We start from the raw sequence: 19,229 nt of genomic DNA, 5'->3' as shown, positions 1-19,229 counted from the left end.
ACCAGCGAGTCTTACTTCAGTGGTTCATAAGTTGATGGAGAAGATCCTGAGAGACAGGATTTATGAACATTTGGAGAGGTATAATATGATTAGGAATAGTCAGCATGGCTTTATCAAGGGCAGGTCATGCCTTATAAGCCTGATTGAATTTTTTGAGGATGTGACTAAACACATTGATGAAGGAAGAGCAGTAGATGTAGTGTATATGGATTTCAGCAAAGCATTTGATAAGGTACTCCATGCAAGGCTTATTGAAATGTAAGGAGGCATGGGATCCATGGGGACATTGCTTTGTGCATCCAGAACTGGCTTGCCCATAGAAGGCAAAGAGTGGTTGTAGATGGGTCATATTCTGCATGGAGTTCAGTGAGCATTGGTGTGCCTCAGGGATCTGTTCTGGGACCCTTACTTATCATGCTTTTTATAAATGACCTGGATGAGGAAATGAAGGGATGGGTTAGTAAGTTTGCTGATGACACAAAGGTTGGAGGTGTTGTGGATAGTGTGGAGGGCTGTCAGAGGTTATAGCGGGACATTGTTAGGATGCAAAACTGAGCTGAGAAGTGGCAGATGGAGTTCAAACCAGATAAGTGTCATTTTGAAGGTCAAATACGATGACAGAATATAGTATTAATGGTAAGACCCTTGGAAGTGTGGAGGATCAGAGGGATCTTGGGGTCTGAGTCCATAGGACGCTCAAAGCAGCTGTGCAGGTTGCCTCTAGGGTTTATTGGCTTTCATCAATTGTGGAATTGAACTCAGGAGCCGAGATGTAATGTTGCAGCTATATTGGACCCTGGTCAGACCACACTTGCAGTACTGTTCTCAGTTCTGGTTGCCTCACTACAGGAAGGATGTGGAAGCCATAGAAAGGGTACAGAGGATATTTACAAGGATGTCACCTAGATTGGGAAGCATGCCTTATGAAAACAGCTTGAGTGAACTCAGTCTTTTCTCCTTGGAGCAACGGAGGATGATGGGTGACCTGATAGAGGTGTATATGATGATGAGAGGCATTGATTGTGTGGATCATCAGAAGCTTTTTCCCAGGACTGAAATGGTTGCCACAAGAGGACACAGGTTTAAGATGCTGGGGAATAGGTACAGAGGAGATGTCATGGGTAAGTTTTTTACTCAGAGAGCGGTGAGTGCGTGGAGTGGGCTGCTGGCAATGGTCGTGGTGGTGGATATGATAGGGTCTTCCAAGAGACTGTTGGATAAGTACATGGAGCTTAGAAAAATAGAGGCCTATGGGTAACCCAGTAATTTCTAAGGTAGGAACATGTTCGGCACAACTTTTTGGGCCGAAGGGCCTGTATTGTGCTGTAGGTTTCCTGGTTTTCTATGTTTGCTATTATCACATTGAAATAATAATTAGCTGACACATGCATATTCACGAGCGCAATTGCTGAATCTGCTGCATTGCTGAATCCGTGATTGTGACACCCTTGTTAAGTCTTTCCTCTCATTTACTATTTATTTATCTAAAGATAAGCTTTTGGTTTCCTCTTTTATATTATTTGCTGGCTTACCATAATATTTAGTATTGCTCTTGTTAATATTTTTGCCCAGTTGCCTTCTGTTAGTTTTTAAAGACTTCCCAACCCTCTAGATTCCCAGTAATATTTGCTACATTGCATGTCCTCTATTTTGCTTTAATGCTGTCTTGACCTAGCTTGTACTCATGGTAGCCTCATCCTGCCTTTACAATGCCTCTTTTTTGGGATGAACCAATCCTGTGTCTTCAGAATTGGCTACCAGTGAATAATGGTGCTCTGCTGGGGTCTGTGTTGGGACTGCTTCCTTTTTGCGTTGTATGTCAATGACTTGGATGATTGACTTGATGACTTGTGGCAAAGATGATACAAAGATAGGTGGAGCGACTGGGAGTCTTGAGGAAGTAGGAATGCTACGGAAGGGTTTAGATAGATTTTTGAGAATGGGCAAAGAATTGGCAAAAGGAGTACAATGTTGGGCAATATATGGCCAGGCACTTTGGTACAATGAATAAAAGTGTATAAACGGGGAAGAATTTTATGGGATGTGCTGACTTTGGAGAGGGTTCAGAGGAGGTTCATGGGAATGACTCCAGGAATGAAAGGATTATTATATGAGGAGCAATTAGTGTCTGTGGGCTTGCACTTGCTGAAATTTAGTAGAGTGAGGGGGAATCTCATTGAGACATGTTGAATGGACTAAATATCTCAGATGTGGAGAGGATGCTTCCTATGATTTGAGGGTCTAAGACCACAGGGCTCACCCTCCAAACAGAGGGATGTTTATTTAGAGCATAGACAAAGATGAGTTTTTCAAACCAGAGTGTGGCAAATCTCTGGATTTCATTGCCTTTGGCTGATGTGGAGGGAAAGTTATTGAGTACACTTTAATTGGATGGTTATAGGTTCATGCTTAGTCAGAGTATGAAAGTTTCAGGGAGAAGGCAGCGTGATGGTGTTGAGAGGGAATTGAATCAGCCTTGATGAAATAGGAGAGCAGACTCGATGGACCAAATGGTCAAATCTGCTCCTATGTCTTACGGTGGAATTACTCCCAAAAAGTCCAACCATTACTCTTCTATTATCCCTACTAGTGTTACCTTCCAGTGAACTTTGGCCAGTCTTCTCTCCTGCTTCGGTAATTCCCTTTATTGCACTGTAATACTGACACATCCATTTTTATCTTCTCCCTCTCAAACTGCAGGGTGTATTCCATACTAGTAGGATGACTGCCTCCTAAAGGTTCCTTTACCTTTGGCCCCTTAATTGAATCTGATTAAGCAACATCCAATCCAGAATTTTCCCTCATGGTCTCAACCAGGAGCTGTTTGAAAAAGCCATCTAATAGGCATTCTACAAACTCTTTCTCTCAGAATTGAGTACCAAACTGATTTTCCAATGAATCTACATATAGTAATCACCCATGGCCAACATAATGTTAACCACTTCACATGTCATTTCCATCTTCCTTTGTAATTTCTAACCCACCTCCTTGCTACCATATAAAGCTCCCATCAGTGTCTTTTTTTAAACCCATGTAGACTGCATCTTCTAATCATATATCTTTTCTTTATGGCTTTATTTATTTTTTAAATGAACAAAGACATCCCAACATCTCTGCCCAGCGACCCATCCTTATAATAAAATATGTATCCTTGGATGTTAAGCTCCCAGTTGTGATCCTCCTTCCCAGCCTACCTGGCAATCTGTAACTATACAACATGCATTGGAATATGACAGATTCAGTTCTGTATTCACCACCCTTCCGTATTCACAATTCTTTTCAATTTAGTCTCCATGTTTCTGAAGATAATTTCTTATCCCTTTCTGAACTTTGGCTTTTTCATTAATTTGGAGACTTCTGCAACCTCTCCAGGATTCTCCTTCTCTTATATGTTATCCTCACTTTTACAAACTGTTCAATCCACCCCCTACAATTTAATTTAAAGCCCTAACCACAGCCCTAGTTAATATGATTTGCCAGGATTCTGGTCCCAGCCTATTTCAGGTGGAGCCTTTCCCATTGGAACAGCTCCCTTTCTCCAGTACTGGTGCCAATGTTCCACAAATTCAAATCCACTTCTTCCACACCAAACTTTGACAATGCATTTATCGTTCTGATCTCATAAACCCTGTGCAAATTGCACGTTGCTCAGGTAGCAACCCAGAGATTATTATCTGTTTGTTTCCGCATTTTAATTTTGCCCCTAGCTTCTTAAACTTCCTCAGCGGAAACTCTTCCCTTGTTCTTCTAAGATCACTGGTACTCACGTGAAACACAAAAGCTGAACCTTTCCCATGCTTAATTTTGCTGCAATTCAAAGTTTCAAAGGTCAAGTTTCATGTCAGAGAAATGCTTTTTTCTTCGCAAAACATCCAGGAAAACAGAGAAGTGCCCCAAAGAATGAACGACAGTTCAACATGAGAACCCCAAAGTCCCCCCCAGCTCCCCCTACCGCACGTAAACAGCAGTGAGCAATGATCCCCACTTCCCCACCAGCAAAAGTAAACGCGCATCTGTACAATCACCGAGCCCAAGCGTGTGCTAAGCGATGGCAAAGACACAGACCTTGCAGTTAACCCAGAAGTTTCACATTTCAGCCAAATTCGACAACCCACAGGTTCTCTCTCTCCCTGGCAAGGGAGAGGGGGTGTCCCCCATTTTCACAGCGGGCGGGAGACATAACAATAACCTGCTGGTTTACGATCTCAAAAGTCCGTTTCATCACCTTTTCCAAGCTCTGTGCTTGAAGATCGCAAAGACCTCGGGCCTTTGGGCCCACAGCAAAAGATTTTCTGGCCTCCCCGATGACAAACAAGTCTCCGGTCGTGACACCGACCCTCGATCCGCCCATCTCCAAAGCCCCGAGATCTTGGGCTTCCGAACACGATTGAGATTCTCAGGCCAAACTCTTGGCATGGCGAAGAGCGACCAGACGTGGAACCCCGAGAACAGGTCCCATTCCCGCAAAGAACCGAAGCCTGCGTGTAACTGCAGGTCAGGGTCTTCAAAAGAGCCCTGTAAGGAAAAAATAAAGATATTAAAGGTAGAAATAGACCTGATTCCGAAGATGCAAGCAAAGGAGTCGCCGTTAGGCACCATCACATAAGATATCCCAGACCCAGGAACCAGACAGATAACATAGCCTTTGGCACTCTCAATTCTTCCGACTGAGAATTGTTCCTATTCCCCTGTCTATACAATCTCTAATTACAACTACATATCTCTTCTTTCCACCTTCTCGAACAGCTCCATGAACCATAGTGTCACGGTTTGGTTGCTGATTGTTCCTACAGCCCTCTGTCTCATCTTGGGAAGGAGCATCAGTTTCAAACAAGAGAAAATCTGTGGGTGGTGGAAATCAAAGTAATAGAGACAAAATGCTGGAGGACCTCAGCAAGCCAAAGAGTAAACAGTCGGCATTTTCGGCTGAGAAATGAAGGGTCTCAGCCGGAAATGTCAGCTGTTTATTCTTGTCCATAGATGCTGCCTGCACTGCTGAGTTACTCAAGCATTTTGTTTGCATTGAATCAGTTTCAGACCAGTTGGGCAAGTTCAGGGTCTGGGACTCCTCCAACACTCCCTCTTGGAACAGCCTCCTCTCCAAGTGCCTCACTCACAGTCACACATTTTTGACCCTGATCACAGACTGAGCAGAGTCCAGGTAACTCTCACCCTCCCTGATGTATCACAGTGTTAGAAGCTCAGATTCCAGCTCCTCAAATTTGAGCCCACATTCCTCGAGTAACCATTATTTGCTGCAGATCTGGTCACCAGGAACCATAATGGGGCCCACCAGCAACCACATCATGCAGGTAAAACACGTCACCTGATCCTGCATCCTTGTTTTATTGAATTTGTTATAATCTGTGTTTTTTTCACATATATAAAATACATTTGAGACCATTACAGTCCTGTATTGTAAATATGGAATGGCGAACCCATCCAATGTCATTTTAAATTTTTTTTTTATTGATACATAATCTTCTATAGCTAGAAAATTATACAAGTCTTCAACAAGTTGATATATATACAATTAATAAAGCTGAAGAAAAGAACTTATCAAAAAAGAATAACATATGATAATGAAAAAAATATACTTTTTATTAATGGAGAAATATGTCTTACCATTATATATATATAGAAGAAAAATCATCAACGACCAATTCACATTTATATAAAATAAAACTGGAAGGAAACCATATAAAATAATTCAAATTAAATGATAATATTTGTCAAAAAAAACCCATCTTCTCTCAAAATTGAATCGAGGATCAAAAGTTCTACTTCTAATGTTTTCCAAACTAAGACATGCAGGTATGTGGCCATCACTGAGACGTGGCTAAAGGATGCATGTCTCTGGGAGCTGAACGTCCAAGGATACACAGTGTATCGGATGGATAGGCAGGTAGATAGAGGGGTGGCGTGTCTTTAATGGTAAGAAATGATATTAAGTTGTTAGAACGAGTTGACATTGAATCGGAAGGTACAGAATCTTTATGGGTTGAGCAAAGAAATCGCAGGGGTAAAATGACCCTGATGGCAGTTATCTACAGGCCACCAAACAGCTGCAGTGATGTGGACTACAAATTACAACAGGAAATAGAAAAGTCTTGCCTGAGGGCAGTGTTATGATAATTGTAGGGGATTTTAACATGCGAGTGGATTGGGAAAATCAGGTTGGCACTGGATCTCAAGAGGGAGAATTTGTAGAATGTCTGCGAGATGGCTTTTTAGAACAGCTTGTTGTTGAGCCCACTAGGTAATTGGCTGTACTGAATTGGGTATTGTGTAACGAACCAGAGGTGATTAGAGAGATGGAAGTGAAGAACCCCTTAGGAGGCAGTGATCATAATATGATTGAGTTCACTGTGAATTTTGAGAAAGAGAAGCCGAAATCCGATGTGTCGGTATTTCAGTGGAGTAAAGGAAATTACACTGGCATGAGAGAGGAACTGGCCAAGGTTGACTGGAAAGGGACACTAGCAGGAAGGACGGCAGAGCAGCAGTGGCTGGAGTTTATGCGAGAAGTGAGGAAGGTGCAAGACAGATACATTCTAAAGAAGAAGAAATTTTCGAATGGAAAAAGGATGCAACCATGGCTGAGAAGAAAAGTCAAAGCCAAAGTAAAAGCAAAGCAGAGGGCATACAAGGAAGCAAAACTTAGTGGGAAGACAGAGGATTGGGAAGTTTTTAAAAGCTTACAAATGGAAACTAAGAAGGTCATTAAGAGGGAAAAGATGAACTATAAAAGGAAGCTAGCAAATAAAATCAAAGAGGATACTAAAAGCTTTTTCAAGTATATAAGGAGTAAAAGACAGGTGAGAGTAGATATAGGACTGATAGAAAATGATGCTGAAGAAATTGTAATAGGAGATAAGGAGATGGCGGAGGAACTGAATGAGTGTTTTGTATCAGTCTTCACTAAAGAAGACATCAGCAATATACTGGACATTCAAGAGTGTCAGGGAAGAGAAATATACGCAGTCACAATTACGATAGAGAAAGTACTCAGGAAGCTGAATAGTCTAAGGGTAGATAAATTTCCTGGACCAGATGGAATGCACTCTCATGTTCTGAAGGAAGTAGCAGTGGAGATTGCGAAGGCATTAGCAATGATCTTTCAAAAGTCGATAGATTCTGGCCTGGTTCCAGAGGACTGGAAGTTTGCAAATGTCACTCCGCTATTTAAGAAGGGGGCAAGGAAGCAAAAAGAAAATTATAAAACTGTTAGCTTGACATCAGTGGTCGGGAAGTTGTTGGAGTCGATTGTCAAGGATGAGGTTATGGACTACCTGGAGGCATATGACAAGATAGGGAGGACTCAGCATTGTTTCCTTAAAGGAAAATCCTGCCTGACAAACCTAATGCAATTTTTTGAGGTAATTACAAGTAGGCTGGACAAGGGAGATACAGTGGATGTTGTGTATTTGTATTTTCAGAAGGCCTTTGACAAGGTGCTGCACATGAGGCTGCTAAACAAGGTAAGAGCCCATGGAATTATGGGAAAGTTACATACGTGGATACAGCATTGGTTGATTGGCAGGAAACAGAGAGTGGGAATAAAGGGATCCCATTCTGTTTGGCTGCCGTTTACCAGTGGTGTTCCACAGGGGTCTGTGTTGGGGCGCTTCTTTTTACATTGTATATCAACAATTTGGATTATGGAATAGATGGCTTTGTGGCTAAGTTTGCTGATGATACAAAGATAGATGGAGGGGCCAGTAGTGCTGAGGAAACAGAGAGTCTGCAGAGAGACTTGGATAGATTGGGGGAATAGGCAAAGAAGTGGCAAATGAATTACAATGTTGGAAAGTGTACGGTCATGCACTTTGGTAGAAGAAATAAATGGGCAGACTATTATTTAAATGGGGAGAGAATTCAAAGTTCTGTGATGCAATGGGACTTGGGAGTCCTCGTGCAGGATACCCTTAATGTTAATCTGCAGGTTGAGTTGGTGGTGCAGAAGGCGAATACAATGTTGGCATTCATTTCTAGAGGAATAGAGTATAGAAGCAGGGATGTGATGTTGAGGCTCTATAAGGAACTGGTAAGACGTCACTTGGAATACTGTGTGCAGTTTTGGAATCCTTATTTAAGAAAGGATGTGCAGACTTTGGAGAGGGTTCAGAAAAGATTCACTAGAATGATTCCGGAAATGAGAGGGTTAACATATGAGGAATGTTTGACTGCTCTTGGACTGTACTCCTTGGAGCTTATAAGAATGAGGGGGGACCTCATAGAAACATTTCAAATGTTCAAAGGCATGGACAGAGTTCATGTGGCAAAATTGTTTCCCATGGTGGGGTGTCTAGTACAAGAGAACATGACTTGAGGATTGCAGGGCACCCATTCAAAACAGAGATGCGAAAAGAGTTTTTTTAGCCAGAGGGTGGTGAATCTGTGGAATTTGTTGCCACTGGCGGCAGTGGAGGCCAAGTCATTGAGTGTCTTTAAGACAGAGATTTATAGGTATCTGAGTAGTCAGGGCATCAAAGGTTATGGTGAGAAGGCGGGGGAATGGGACTAAAGGGGAGATTGGATCAGCTCATGATGTAATGGTGGAGCAGACTCGATGCGCCAAATGGCCGACTTCTGCTCCTTTGTCTTATGGTCTTATGGTCTTAATACATAACATTACTTGAGAAAACCATTGAATTAATGTAGTGACATAGGGATCTTTCCATTTCAATAAAATAGCCCTTCTTGTCAATAATGTAACAAATGCAATTACATGTTGATCTGAAGATGAAATACCCTGAATATGATGCGGAACTATTCCAAATAGTACAGTCAATGTATTAGGTTGTAAATTAATTTTCAGAGCTTTAGAAATTGTAGAAAATAAAGATTTCCAAAAAGATTTTAATGAAGAACATAAACAGAACATATGTGACAAAGTGGCTACTTCAGTGTTACACCTATCACAATAATTATCTATGTTAGGAAATATTTTGGATGGTCTCTCCCTTGTTAAATAATTATAGTGAACAATTTTAAATTGAATTAAACAGTGATTGGCACATATCGAGAAAGAATTGACCATTTTCAGAGCTGGCAACCAATCTTCATTAACGAAGGTCATATTAAGTTCTCTCCCCCAATCATGTATAATCTTTAGTGAGAGGTTATCTTTTTGTAGTAAAAATAAATTATAAATTCTACTAATGGAACCTCTTACTAAAGGAAACATATTTAAATTAATATCCAACAAATCAGATTCTTGCATATATGGAAACTTAGAAAAGTATTTTTGTAAAAAATGTCTAACCTGAAGATATTGCAGAAAGTATGTATGAGACAGAGAGAATATTTGCTAATTAACTCATCAAAAGTCATCAATCGACCATCACAAAATAGATCTGCAACAGAACAGATCCCCTTATTTCTCCACAGGAGAAAAATGGGATCAGTTTTTGAGGGTTTAAATAAAAAATTTCGATATAAAGAGCGAGACAATTTAAATTGTTTAAAATTTTTTTAAAAAATTGCAGAACTGAAACCAAATCCGTAAACACTGTTTAATAACAGGGTAGAGTTTTAAATTTGGAATTTTAGAGAGTGCTAAAGGTAATGGAGCTCCTAAAATGAGGTTAAATGAAATTGTTTGATAGCTTTTAATTCCAAATCAATCCAGGCTGGTTTTTAGCTCTTATCGAGCCAATATAGTCAAAAACATAATTGTTGAATACTCACAGCCCAATAATACAATCTTAAATTAGGAAGTGCAAGTCCACCATCTTTTTTAGATTTTTGTAAATGATACTTGTTAATTCTTGGTCTCTTATTGTTCCAAATAAAGGACAAAATAATACAGTCGATTTTATAAAAAAAAATAGTTGGAAACAAAGGTATATTTTGAAAAATATATAAACATCTAGGTAAAATCATCATTTTCATGGCATGAATATGACCTATTAAAGAAATTGTAAGTGGGTTCCATCTAGAAAATAATTGTTTCATAGAGTCCATTAAAGGAACAACATTAGCTTTATAAAGATCTTTGTATTTTTTAGCAATTATGATATCCAAATATTTAAAAGAATTATCAATTCTGAATGGAATATCATTATATATAAAAACAGGAGCATTTAATGGAAAAAATTCACTTTTATTTAAGTTAAGTTTATATCCTGAAAATTTTCCAAATTCATTTAGTATTTTCAAATGATTAGGAATACATTCTTCAGGGTTTGAAATATAAACCAAAAGATCATCTGCGTAAAGAGAAATCTTATGTTTGGTCCCATTTACAGAGATACCATGAATATTTTTAGCTTCACGGAGTATTATAGTCAAAAGCTGTAGTACGAGATTAAATAATAAAGGGCTTAATGGACATCCCTGTCTAGTATCTCGTGAAATTAAAAAAGTGGACCTAAGATTATTAGTAATAACAGTAGCAATAGGATTCTTATAGATAATTTGAATCCACTACTTAAATTATTACCAAAGCCAAACTTTTCTAATACCTTAAACAGATATATCCATTCAACTCTATCAAATGCCTTTGCTGCATCAAGAGAAATAGCACATTGGGGTATCTTAGTTAATGATGAAAATATGATGTTCATCAAGCCCCGAACAATGGAGAAAGAGTAACGGCCTTTAATAAAGCCCATTTGATCCATAGAGATGATTTTACTAAACAAACTGATAACTAAATAAACTAAATAAACAGACTGGACTGCCAACACAGATGCCTTGTGCAGGAAGGCACAGAGTCGACTGTACTTCCTAAGAAGGTTGGCGTCATTCAATGTCTGTAGTGAGATGCTGAAGATGTTCTATAGGTCAGTTGTGGAGAGCGCCCTCTTCTTTGTGGTGGCGTGTTGGGGAGGCAGCATTAAGAAGAGGGACGCCTCACGTCTTAATAAGCTGGTAAGGAAGGCGGGCTCTGTCGTGGGCAAAGTACTGGAGAGTTTAACATCGGTAGCTGAGCGAAGGGCGCTGAGTAGGCTACGGTCAATTATGGATAACTCTGAACATCCTCTACATAGCACCATCCAGAGACAGAGAAGCAGTTTCAGCGACAGGTTACTATCGATGCAATGCTCCTCAGACAGGATGAAGAGGTCAATACTCCCCAATGCCATTAGGCTTTACAATTCTACCGCCAGGACTTAAGAACTTTTTAAAAGCTATTATTAATGCTTTTTAAGATAGTGATTTAGATGCATATCATATTTTTTACTGAGTTAAGTATTGTATGTAATTAGTTTTGCTATAACAAGTGTATGGGACATTGGAAAAAAGTTGAATTTCCCCATGGGGATGAATAAAGTATCTATCTATCTATCTATCTATCTAAATTCCAAACAGTTAGCCATTGTCTTAGAAATAATTTTTGCTTCAACATTTAATAACAAAATATGTCCATATGATGAACATTCAGTGGGATCTTTATTTTTCTTAAGAATTAAGGAAACAGAAGCTTCATAAAAAGGATGAGGTAAATTACCCTTCTGAAAAGATTCATGAAATGTTCCCAAAAGATATGGAGAAAGTATTTTTTCAATTTTTTTTGTAAAATCCTACTGAATAACCATCAAGTGCAGGAGCTTTACCTGATTGCATTGACAACCAAGCTTTCCGAATTTCATGCTCAGTAATTGGAGCATCAAGCATCTGTTGACCTTCAACAGTAATTTTAGGAAATTTAATCTTATGTAAAAAAGCCTTCATTTTGAAGGAATCTGCAGGAAATTGAGATTTATAAAGGTCAGAATAAAAATCATGAAAAATATTAGTAATGTCTTCATCATTACTTATTATATCTCCATTACCTTTATGAATCTTTAAAATTTGTCTTTTAGCTCTAGCTGCCCTTAATTGGGAAGCTAAGACCCTATTATTTTTATACCCAAAAATATAAAACTGACTTTTCAATTTAAGCAAATATCCTTCAATAGGATAAGTTAATAATAAATTATATTGTGATTGTAATTCCACTCTTCTTTTAAACAAATCAACATTTGGAGAGGTTGCATTGATGATATCTAAATCTTCAATTTGCTTAGAAATTTTATCTAATTCCATTCTTGTCTGTTTCTTTAGCTTAGCTATATATGAAATAATCTGACCACGTAAATAAGCTTTTAATGTATCCCAAATTACTAACTATGAGACGTTTCCTGTATTATTAATGAGAAAAAACTCTTTTATCTGAGTTTCAATAAACTCAACAAATTCTGAGCTTTGTAACAAATGTTCTGGAAAATGCCAAAGTGGTCTTGTAGAAGCAACATCTTTCAGTTCAAATATTAGGTTTAAGGGAGCATGATGAGAGATAACAATTGAATCTTATTCATATTTCTGAACATTAAATAGAAGTTGATGGTCGACTATAAAATAGTCGATTCTTGAATATTTATTATGAACATGTGAGGAAAAGGAATGTTCTCTATCACTAGGATGCATATGTCTCCAAATTTCAATTAAGCCATAATCAATTAAAAAAGAATTAATAAATAATGAAGAACAATTAGGGAGTTGATGTTTGGATGATGACTTATCTATTAAAGGATTTAAACAAGTATTAAAATCACCACCCATTAATAACATATATTTATTTAGATCAGGTAATAGAGCAAAAACAATGTTAAAGAAAGAGGGATCGTCAACATTTGGTCCATATATATTAACCGAAACCACTTCCTGTTGTAAATTATTCATTTAACAATCAAAAATCAACTATATCAACTATAATATCCTCCTGGTTAAAAGGAATCTTGGAATCAATAAAAATGGAAACACCTCTAATTTTACTTTAAGAATTTGCATGAAACTGAGGTGCCTTCCAAAATTTAAAAGAATCTATTTTTATCCCATAACCTGATATGCGTCTCTTGTGTAAAGATTATATCAGGTTGGAATCGGTTAATATTTTAAATTTTTTCTTACACTTAATAGGATTATTCCAACCATGGACATTCCAACTTAAAACATTTAACTGTTTAAATATCGTCATGAGACTTTATATCTAAAAAAAAGTAGTTAGACGCACGTCAGGATAAGGTGGTTGAGAATGGTGGAGATGAACAACAATAATAATAATTTGCATACGCTCTGGAATTCCATAATAGCGATAAAAAATAAGAAAAGAAAAAAAGAAAAAACCCACCCAACCTACAAAGCCTGGAAATAAGTCGATATCGATCGACGCAAGCCCCAAAGAATGCATGAAAAGCAATTATCAACTCCACCTGCCTGAATAAAAGGTAAAAATGAAAAGAGTAATCGCTGTCTCCCTTATCCAGATATACATCTTATTACAGTCGACATACAGCTCATTACAGTTGAGTTGAAAAGAACAGTTATTAGAAACGACCTTCAGTTTTGAAAATAACCTTCATAATATTAGATAAGGAGAAAAAACACGTCCAAAAAATTCTTGAAATATTTGCTCAGAAGAAAAACAATCGCCATCTTTAAATTATCAAATCTCTCTTTAAAACATAAAGAAACCCAGATAATTACTTATAAGTTCTTAACAAAAGCATATGAAGCAAAATGCAATTAGTTTAATTAAATGCTGCGAACAGAAAAAAGAATTCTAGATGGTTCAGAGTTATCTACAGTCTTTCAACAGTTCCCTCACTATGTCTTCTGAGGTTAAAACCATCCAAACCAGTCTATTTCAGAGATAAAAGTACATTTTAAGATATAGACTTTCTATACCCATCAAATCTTCCAATTTCAACACTCCTTACATTGCTAGACAGTCAAACAGATATAAATCATTCAAACTTCAGACTTCAGACTCGTCAGGGAGAGAATTAATAAAATGCAATGCTTCAGCTGGGTTCTCAAAAATAGGAATCCCAGAATTTTTGACGAAAAGCTTTAATTTAGCTGGGTATTGAAGAGATGGATGCAACTGTCTTTGATAAGACGTACGCATTACAGCAGCGAATGCAGAACATTTCTGAACAATTTCACACGGAAAATCTTTGAAGATGCAAATCTCAGAGCTTTGAAATTGAAACAACCTTTGTTTTCTTGCAAGCTTAATAATATGGTCTTTGTCTCTAAAACGAAGAAAATGCACAACAATATGCTTGTTTTCACCTTGATCTGAGAATTTTAAAGCACCAACTCTATGAGCCATTTCAATCTCCAGCAGTTGTAGGCAAACCTCCGGAAGTAAAGATTGAAGTATTTTAGCAAAATAATCCAGTGTGTCGGCGGGTCCTGATTTCTCTTTTAATCCAACAGTTTGAATATTGTTCTGACAAGAGCAGGCCTCCAAATCCACAATCCATTGTTGAGCCTTTTCCAAATGAGAAGAAATATGAGCCACATTTCGACTAACCTCTTTAAGATCAAGGCTCAAAGAGTCAATTTTTCCCTCCAAGGGGAGAAATCTTTCTTTTAGTTGAGTTAATTCAGCAACGATATAGCTGATTTGAGACTCTAATCTGTTTACCCAGGGTGGCTCCTCTGAAGTCTTGTCAGCTTTTTTAAGTTTACCATTGCCTGCTTCAAGATTTCTCCTGGTGCTTCTTACGTTAAACATAATTATAACTGTCATTCTGCAGGATCTGACTGAGTAACGTTAAAATTTCAAAGTTTAAGTCGGGAAAGGGAGAGATTAAAGGCGGACAGAAAGGAACTATGTCTCACATGTTCACTGGCGGAAGGCAGACCAATGTTCTGTAGCATTTCAAGTGGGGTCTGATGTTCTGTGGAGGGGATTTGGAGGGTGGGTTGTTGATTGTGTCACCTTTCTTTTTTGGGTGGTTTGCTGTTTTTCTTTGAACTGATAGTTCTCAGGTCATCACTAATCATTGGTATGCATTCTTCTTGGTGCTTACTGAAAGAGTCTGGTTCTCTTTGTCACACTCAATGATGTTTTAGCCTGGGATCAAAGACAGTTTTCATTATGTATGGGAAGAAGTTCTCGTGGCCACAACTGATACAGTTGAAAGTGAAGTTCAAAGATCAAATTGTTCTGGAAAAATTGCAAATTAGGCATAGGTGTGCCTGTGAATTAATGCTTCTTGATCACCCCATGATGGCAAGGTCCATCACTCTGTTCATGTTTTAGTGTTGCCAGATTTGGTGGTCATTAGCCATACTGGATTTGACACCTGAACAGTGTTATGTCTTGACGTGTAGATACCTAGATTGAAAGATCCCGGGTCTCCTGTAATATATTCTGGAAGTTGCCTGGTCCTATCACCATTTAGTGTGGATATCAAACAGCATGCTTGTGATTATTTCAGCCACATCATTAGCACTGACAATGGTTGAGGATGGACATGTTCTTGGAAAATGTTCTTCTCTTTTTCCCCTCCAACAATTTGACTGCACAGCATCATTCAGAACTGCATGTACTGAAACGAGATTATTGACTGTGGTAGAGAGTATCAATAACTGAAGCATGCCAGGTCTGAAATGTGCCGTTCCCATTCCATTGATGCACCACACTACAGACAGAAAGCATCATCTGCATAGGAACCTCTGGTAACCCCTTCTCTTCTGCACCCTATCAACCAATTACTAGCGCCCCTCACAATATAGGGCTTCATGTGCTCCAAATCTCCCATCACCAACTTCACCTGCAGTATCATTTCAAAGAGGCAAAAGCTAAGATAATTTGTTGAACTGAGAAGAGATGACTGAGAAGCAACATGGATGAACAGAAATAAAATGGTAGAAGTATGTGAAGTTGCTGCTCTGTGGAAAAATAGGTCAAGATCTATGAGCTCCATCGGATAAATCAATGGTGTTTAAGCAAAGCCTATTAACTGGTCAGAGGGTCGTGCGAGTTTGGAATGAGCTGCCAGCATAAGTGGTGCTTGTGAGCTCAATTTTAATGTTTAAGAGAAGTTTGGATAGTTACATCAATAATGTGAGTATGAAGGGCTATTGTACTACTGCAGGTCGATGCCTGTTTCTGTGCTATATTTTCCAATGGCTCTACTTGTGCTTATGCACATTATAATAATAAATATGGATAGCTGTTGGGTAGCAAATTCTAACAGCAAAGAGCATTTGGACCATTACTAGGAAGGACTGACATGAGAATGTTCTGTGAATGCCATGATATGAAATATAATTGGAAGTTGTTTCAGTTGAGAATTTTAATGGAACATATTTTCTTTCAGTGAACAGGTGGCAGAGACTGAGACCCTGTCATGCTTCACACAGGAAGAGCTGAGCAAACTAAAGTCTGATTTTGAAACAGGTGGGGTGGGAAAAGTTAAACCACTGTTAGAGAAGAAGATAGCTGAACTGAACAAAACAGATCTTAACATTGCAGTGATGGGAGAAACAGGTGCAGGAAAATCCACCTTCATCAATGCCATCAGAGGACTTCAGAGCACTGATCCAGGAGCAGTTGAAGTTGGGATCACAGAAACAACAAAGGAGCCAACCGGGTACTCACATCCCACTCTGCCCAATGTTCGCTATTGGGACCTGCCAGGAATTGGATCTATACAATTTCCAGCAGCTAAATATCTCACAAAAATGAAATTTGAAAGATATGATTTCTTTATCATAATCGCCGCTGTTCGATTCAAAGAAATTGATGTAAAACTTGCCAAAGAGATTACACGGTTGGGGAAAAAGTTCTATTTTGTCTGCTCTAAGATTGACATTGATCTTCTCAACATGAGGGAAGAAAAGAAGGTTATTAATGATAAAGAAGGGCTGGAAAAGATTCGGATTGAGTGTGTCAGGAGCTTGGCAGAGGCAGGGTTTCCAGATTCATCTGTGTTCCTCATATCTGGTAAAAAGCCAAAACATTTTGATTTCTTTCAGTTAAATGAAAGACTTGAAGGTGATCTAAATAATATAAAGAAAAGGATCTTTGTCCTGGCCCTTCCAAATCTAAGTGTGGAGATAGTGCAGAAGAAATCTAAGATTCTGAGAAATTGTATCTGGATGTTTGCAACACTCTCTGGTGGATTGGGAGCCATCCCATTTCCCGGCTTCTCTCTCGCTTGTGATATCAGTATATTGATTGGAGCCATTGTCTGCTTCCAAAAATGCCTGGGCCTGGATGATGCCTCTCTTCAAAGACTGGCCAAGAGAGCAGGAAAACCTGTGGAAGAGCTGAAGGAGACAGTAAAAGGTCCACTGCTGGGGGAAATAACCACAGATGCAATTATGAAGTTAGGTTGGGTTGCTACTGCTGCTGCCATTTCAGCCGTGGAATTTGCTCTCCACCATGTCCCTGTCATTGGCTCCATTTTTGGAGCAGGCTCATCATTTCTCATGACTTACAAGATACTGAGTGATGCACTGAAGGAACTTACAGAGAGTGCAGAGACAGTGGTGAAAGTTTTCTCTGAAACTGATTAACTGAGTTGTACAAACATCTACCCAGTGTCTTTATATCATGGTGTGGTTAATAATTTCATGTTAGCTAACACCAAATCCTGCTCTAATTCGACTCAACAATGCTCACTTCTACTACATTCGTTCCAGGAAATATTTTCTATTCATTACTGAAGGGACTTCAGGGGGAGTTTCCGATCTGCGGCACTTGGAAAACTGGTACAAGATTAACAGAGTGCTACACTATGAATTAAGCTTTACAGTTAAGCTACATCTGCCTTCAGAAGTGTACATGAAGGATGTACCCGATAAACATTGGGTTTATCAGCAGCACCTTGCATTATTCAGCCAATGACTTGTTTAAAAAAAGGACGAGCAAAATGATAGCTGATATTTGGGTGCAGTATATAGATACCTGTATCAATTAAGACGTAAACCATTGTTTGAAAGATCAAGTGCCACCCCAACCATTTGATGTTATATATCACAAGTCTGTGTTTGATGCTTGTTGACTTCTACAATTTGACTTACCTTAAGAGAATCTCTTAAAAAAAAATTGTTAGAGAAATTGGAGCAAACCTCATGGCAAGATCTGGAATCAATAAAGCCTTGCACATTTAGATCTCATTTAAAATTGTCAAACAATGGTCAATAATTCTCCCTTCTGCAGGTTTGTGAGTTTCACATGAACCTACACAGCACAGCAAGTCAGAATTAATCTAAGTAGTTTATTAATACTTGTTATTAAATCACAATGCAAAAAGTAAGAAAAAATACAAAATATTGCAAGATAACAGAATAACTTACATATTATTGAAATAAATCCATAAAACTTTACATCTCAGTTGTAACTGTAAACTAATCTCATGTCATATCCTTTTCAATTCTGAGCTTAACTCATCCTATATGATCACTTGGAGTAAATGGCTCTGGATGATACCAGTGCTGTGTCACATCCAATATCTCAAACTATTCCAAACTATCTCAAAAATGAAACGCACTCCTGTGAATGTATTCAAAACACACCATGAGTGATTGTGCAAATTACATTCAGTCTTTTTCACTGCAAGTCCCGTATTAGTGAATTTAATTATACCCCATCATCAATATAAACTGGATTTTTTTCTGTCAGTAGGAAACTAAGGATTGAAAAGATCTTGCCCTATTAAATGCTTACTTTTCATAACTGTTCTGTGTCATTCCTCGCATACAAACTCCATGGTAAACAGATTGATAAATTGTCTTGCTTCTATCTCAATTATTGCATTCATGGATTTCCTCACCATTAGATGCTTGAAAACTGAAATGAAAACCAACTGAGGGAGATGCTCACCAAATCATGCAGCAACTAATCAGAGAGAAGGAAATTTCATGATCCATGTCAATTCTCTTCATATCAAACTGCATCAAAAAGTTCCTCAAACATTCCACGGATTCCTTCTTGTTCAGCAGATGGACACAGAATCAACTTCAGTGCAGAGTTTGAAATAATGTTGTCTATGCTTGTCTATAATCATCAAAACATCACAGAATATTGTGGAATCAATGTAAGAATACAGAGTAAAACATTGAAATATGTGAATTAAATACAATTATTTTAAATCTTGGCAATTAATTCAAAGCCCTGCTGCATTAATGATTCTTTAGTTTGTGGGGAAAATAAGTCAATATTATTAAAGGAAATTGTAGACATTATGACACAGATATTATGGAATAAGCATCAGTGCTCTTATGCTTTCTTCACTGGACTTCAGTTTTCAGAGGAATTAGCCAGTCTCCAGCAGAGACATCGTGGCATTGTCAAAAGGGAGGTGATCAGGAATGCTGACAACAAAAACACAAGAGATCCCAGAGATGTTGGAAATCCAGATTCACACAGACAAAATGCTGCATGATCTGACCAGGTCAGACACCATCTATGCAGAGGAATAACCAGTTGACAT

The 19,229-nt window shown here is 38.3% G+C and overlaps 1 protein-coding gene across 1 annotated transcript in view; it reads left to right on the top strand.

Moving 5' to 3' along the window:
* LOC140734002 (interferon-inducible GTPase 5-like) overlaps positions 1-17,310 on the top strand; it is a 59,856-nt gene extending 42,546 nt beyond the window's left edge. Inside the window, exons 4-5 of the mRNA XM_073057581.1 lie at positions 4,250-4,452; positions 16,110-17,310. Of these exons, the coding sequence (XP_072913682.1) occupies positions 4,250-4,452; positions 16,110-17,310 (1,404 nt within the window). The remainder of the gene's footprint in view (positions 1-4,249; positions 4,453-16,109) is intronic.
* Positions 17,311-19,229: the final 1,919 nt, after the last annotated feature.

Source organism: Hemitrygon akajei, chromosome 10, assembly GCF_048418815.1.
Source record: "Hemitrygon akajei chromosome 10, sHemAka1.3, whole genome shotgun sequence".
NCBI lineage: Eukaryota > Metazoa > Chordata > Chondrichthyes > Myliobatiformes > Dasyatidae > Hemitrygon > Hemitrygon akajei.
This window is presented reverse-complemented; position numbering and strand designations above follow the sequence as displayed.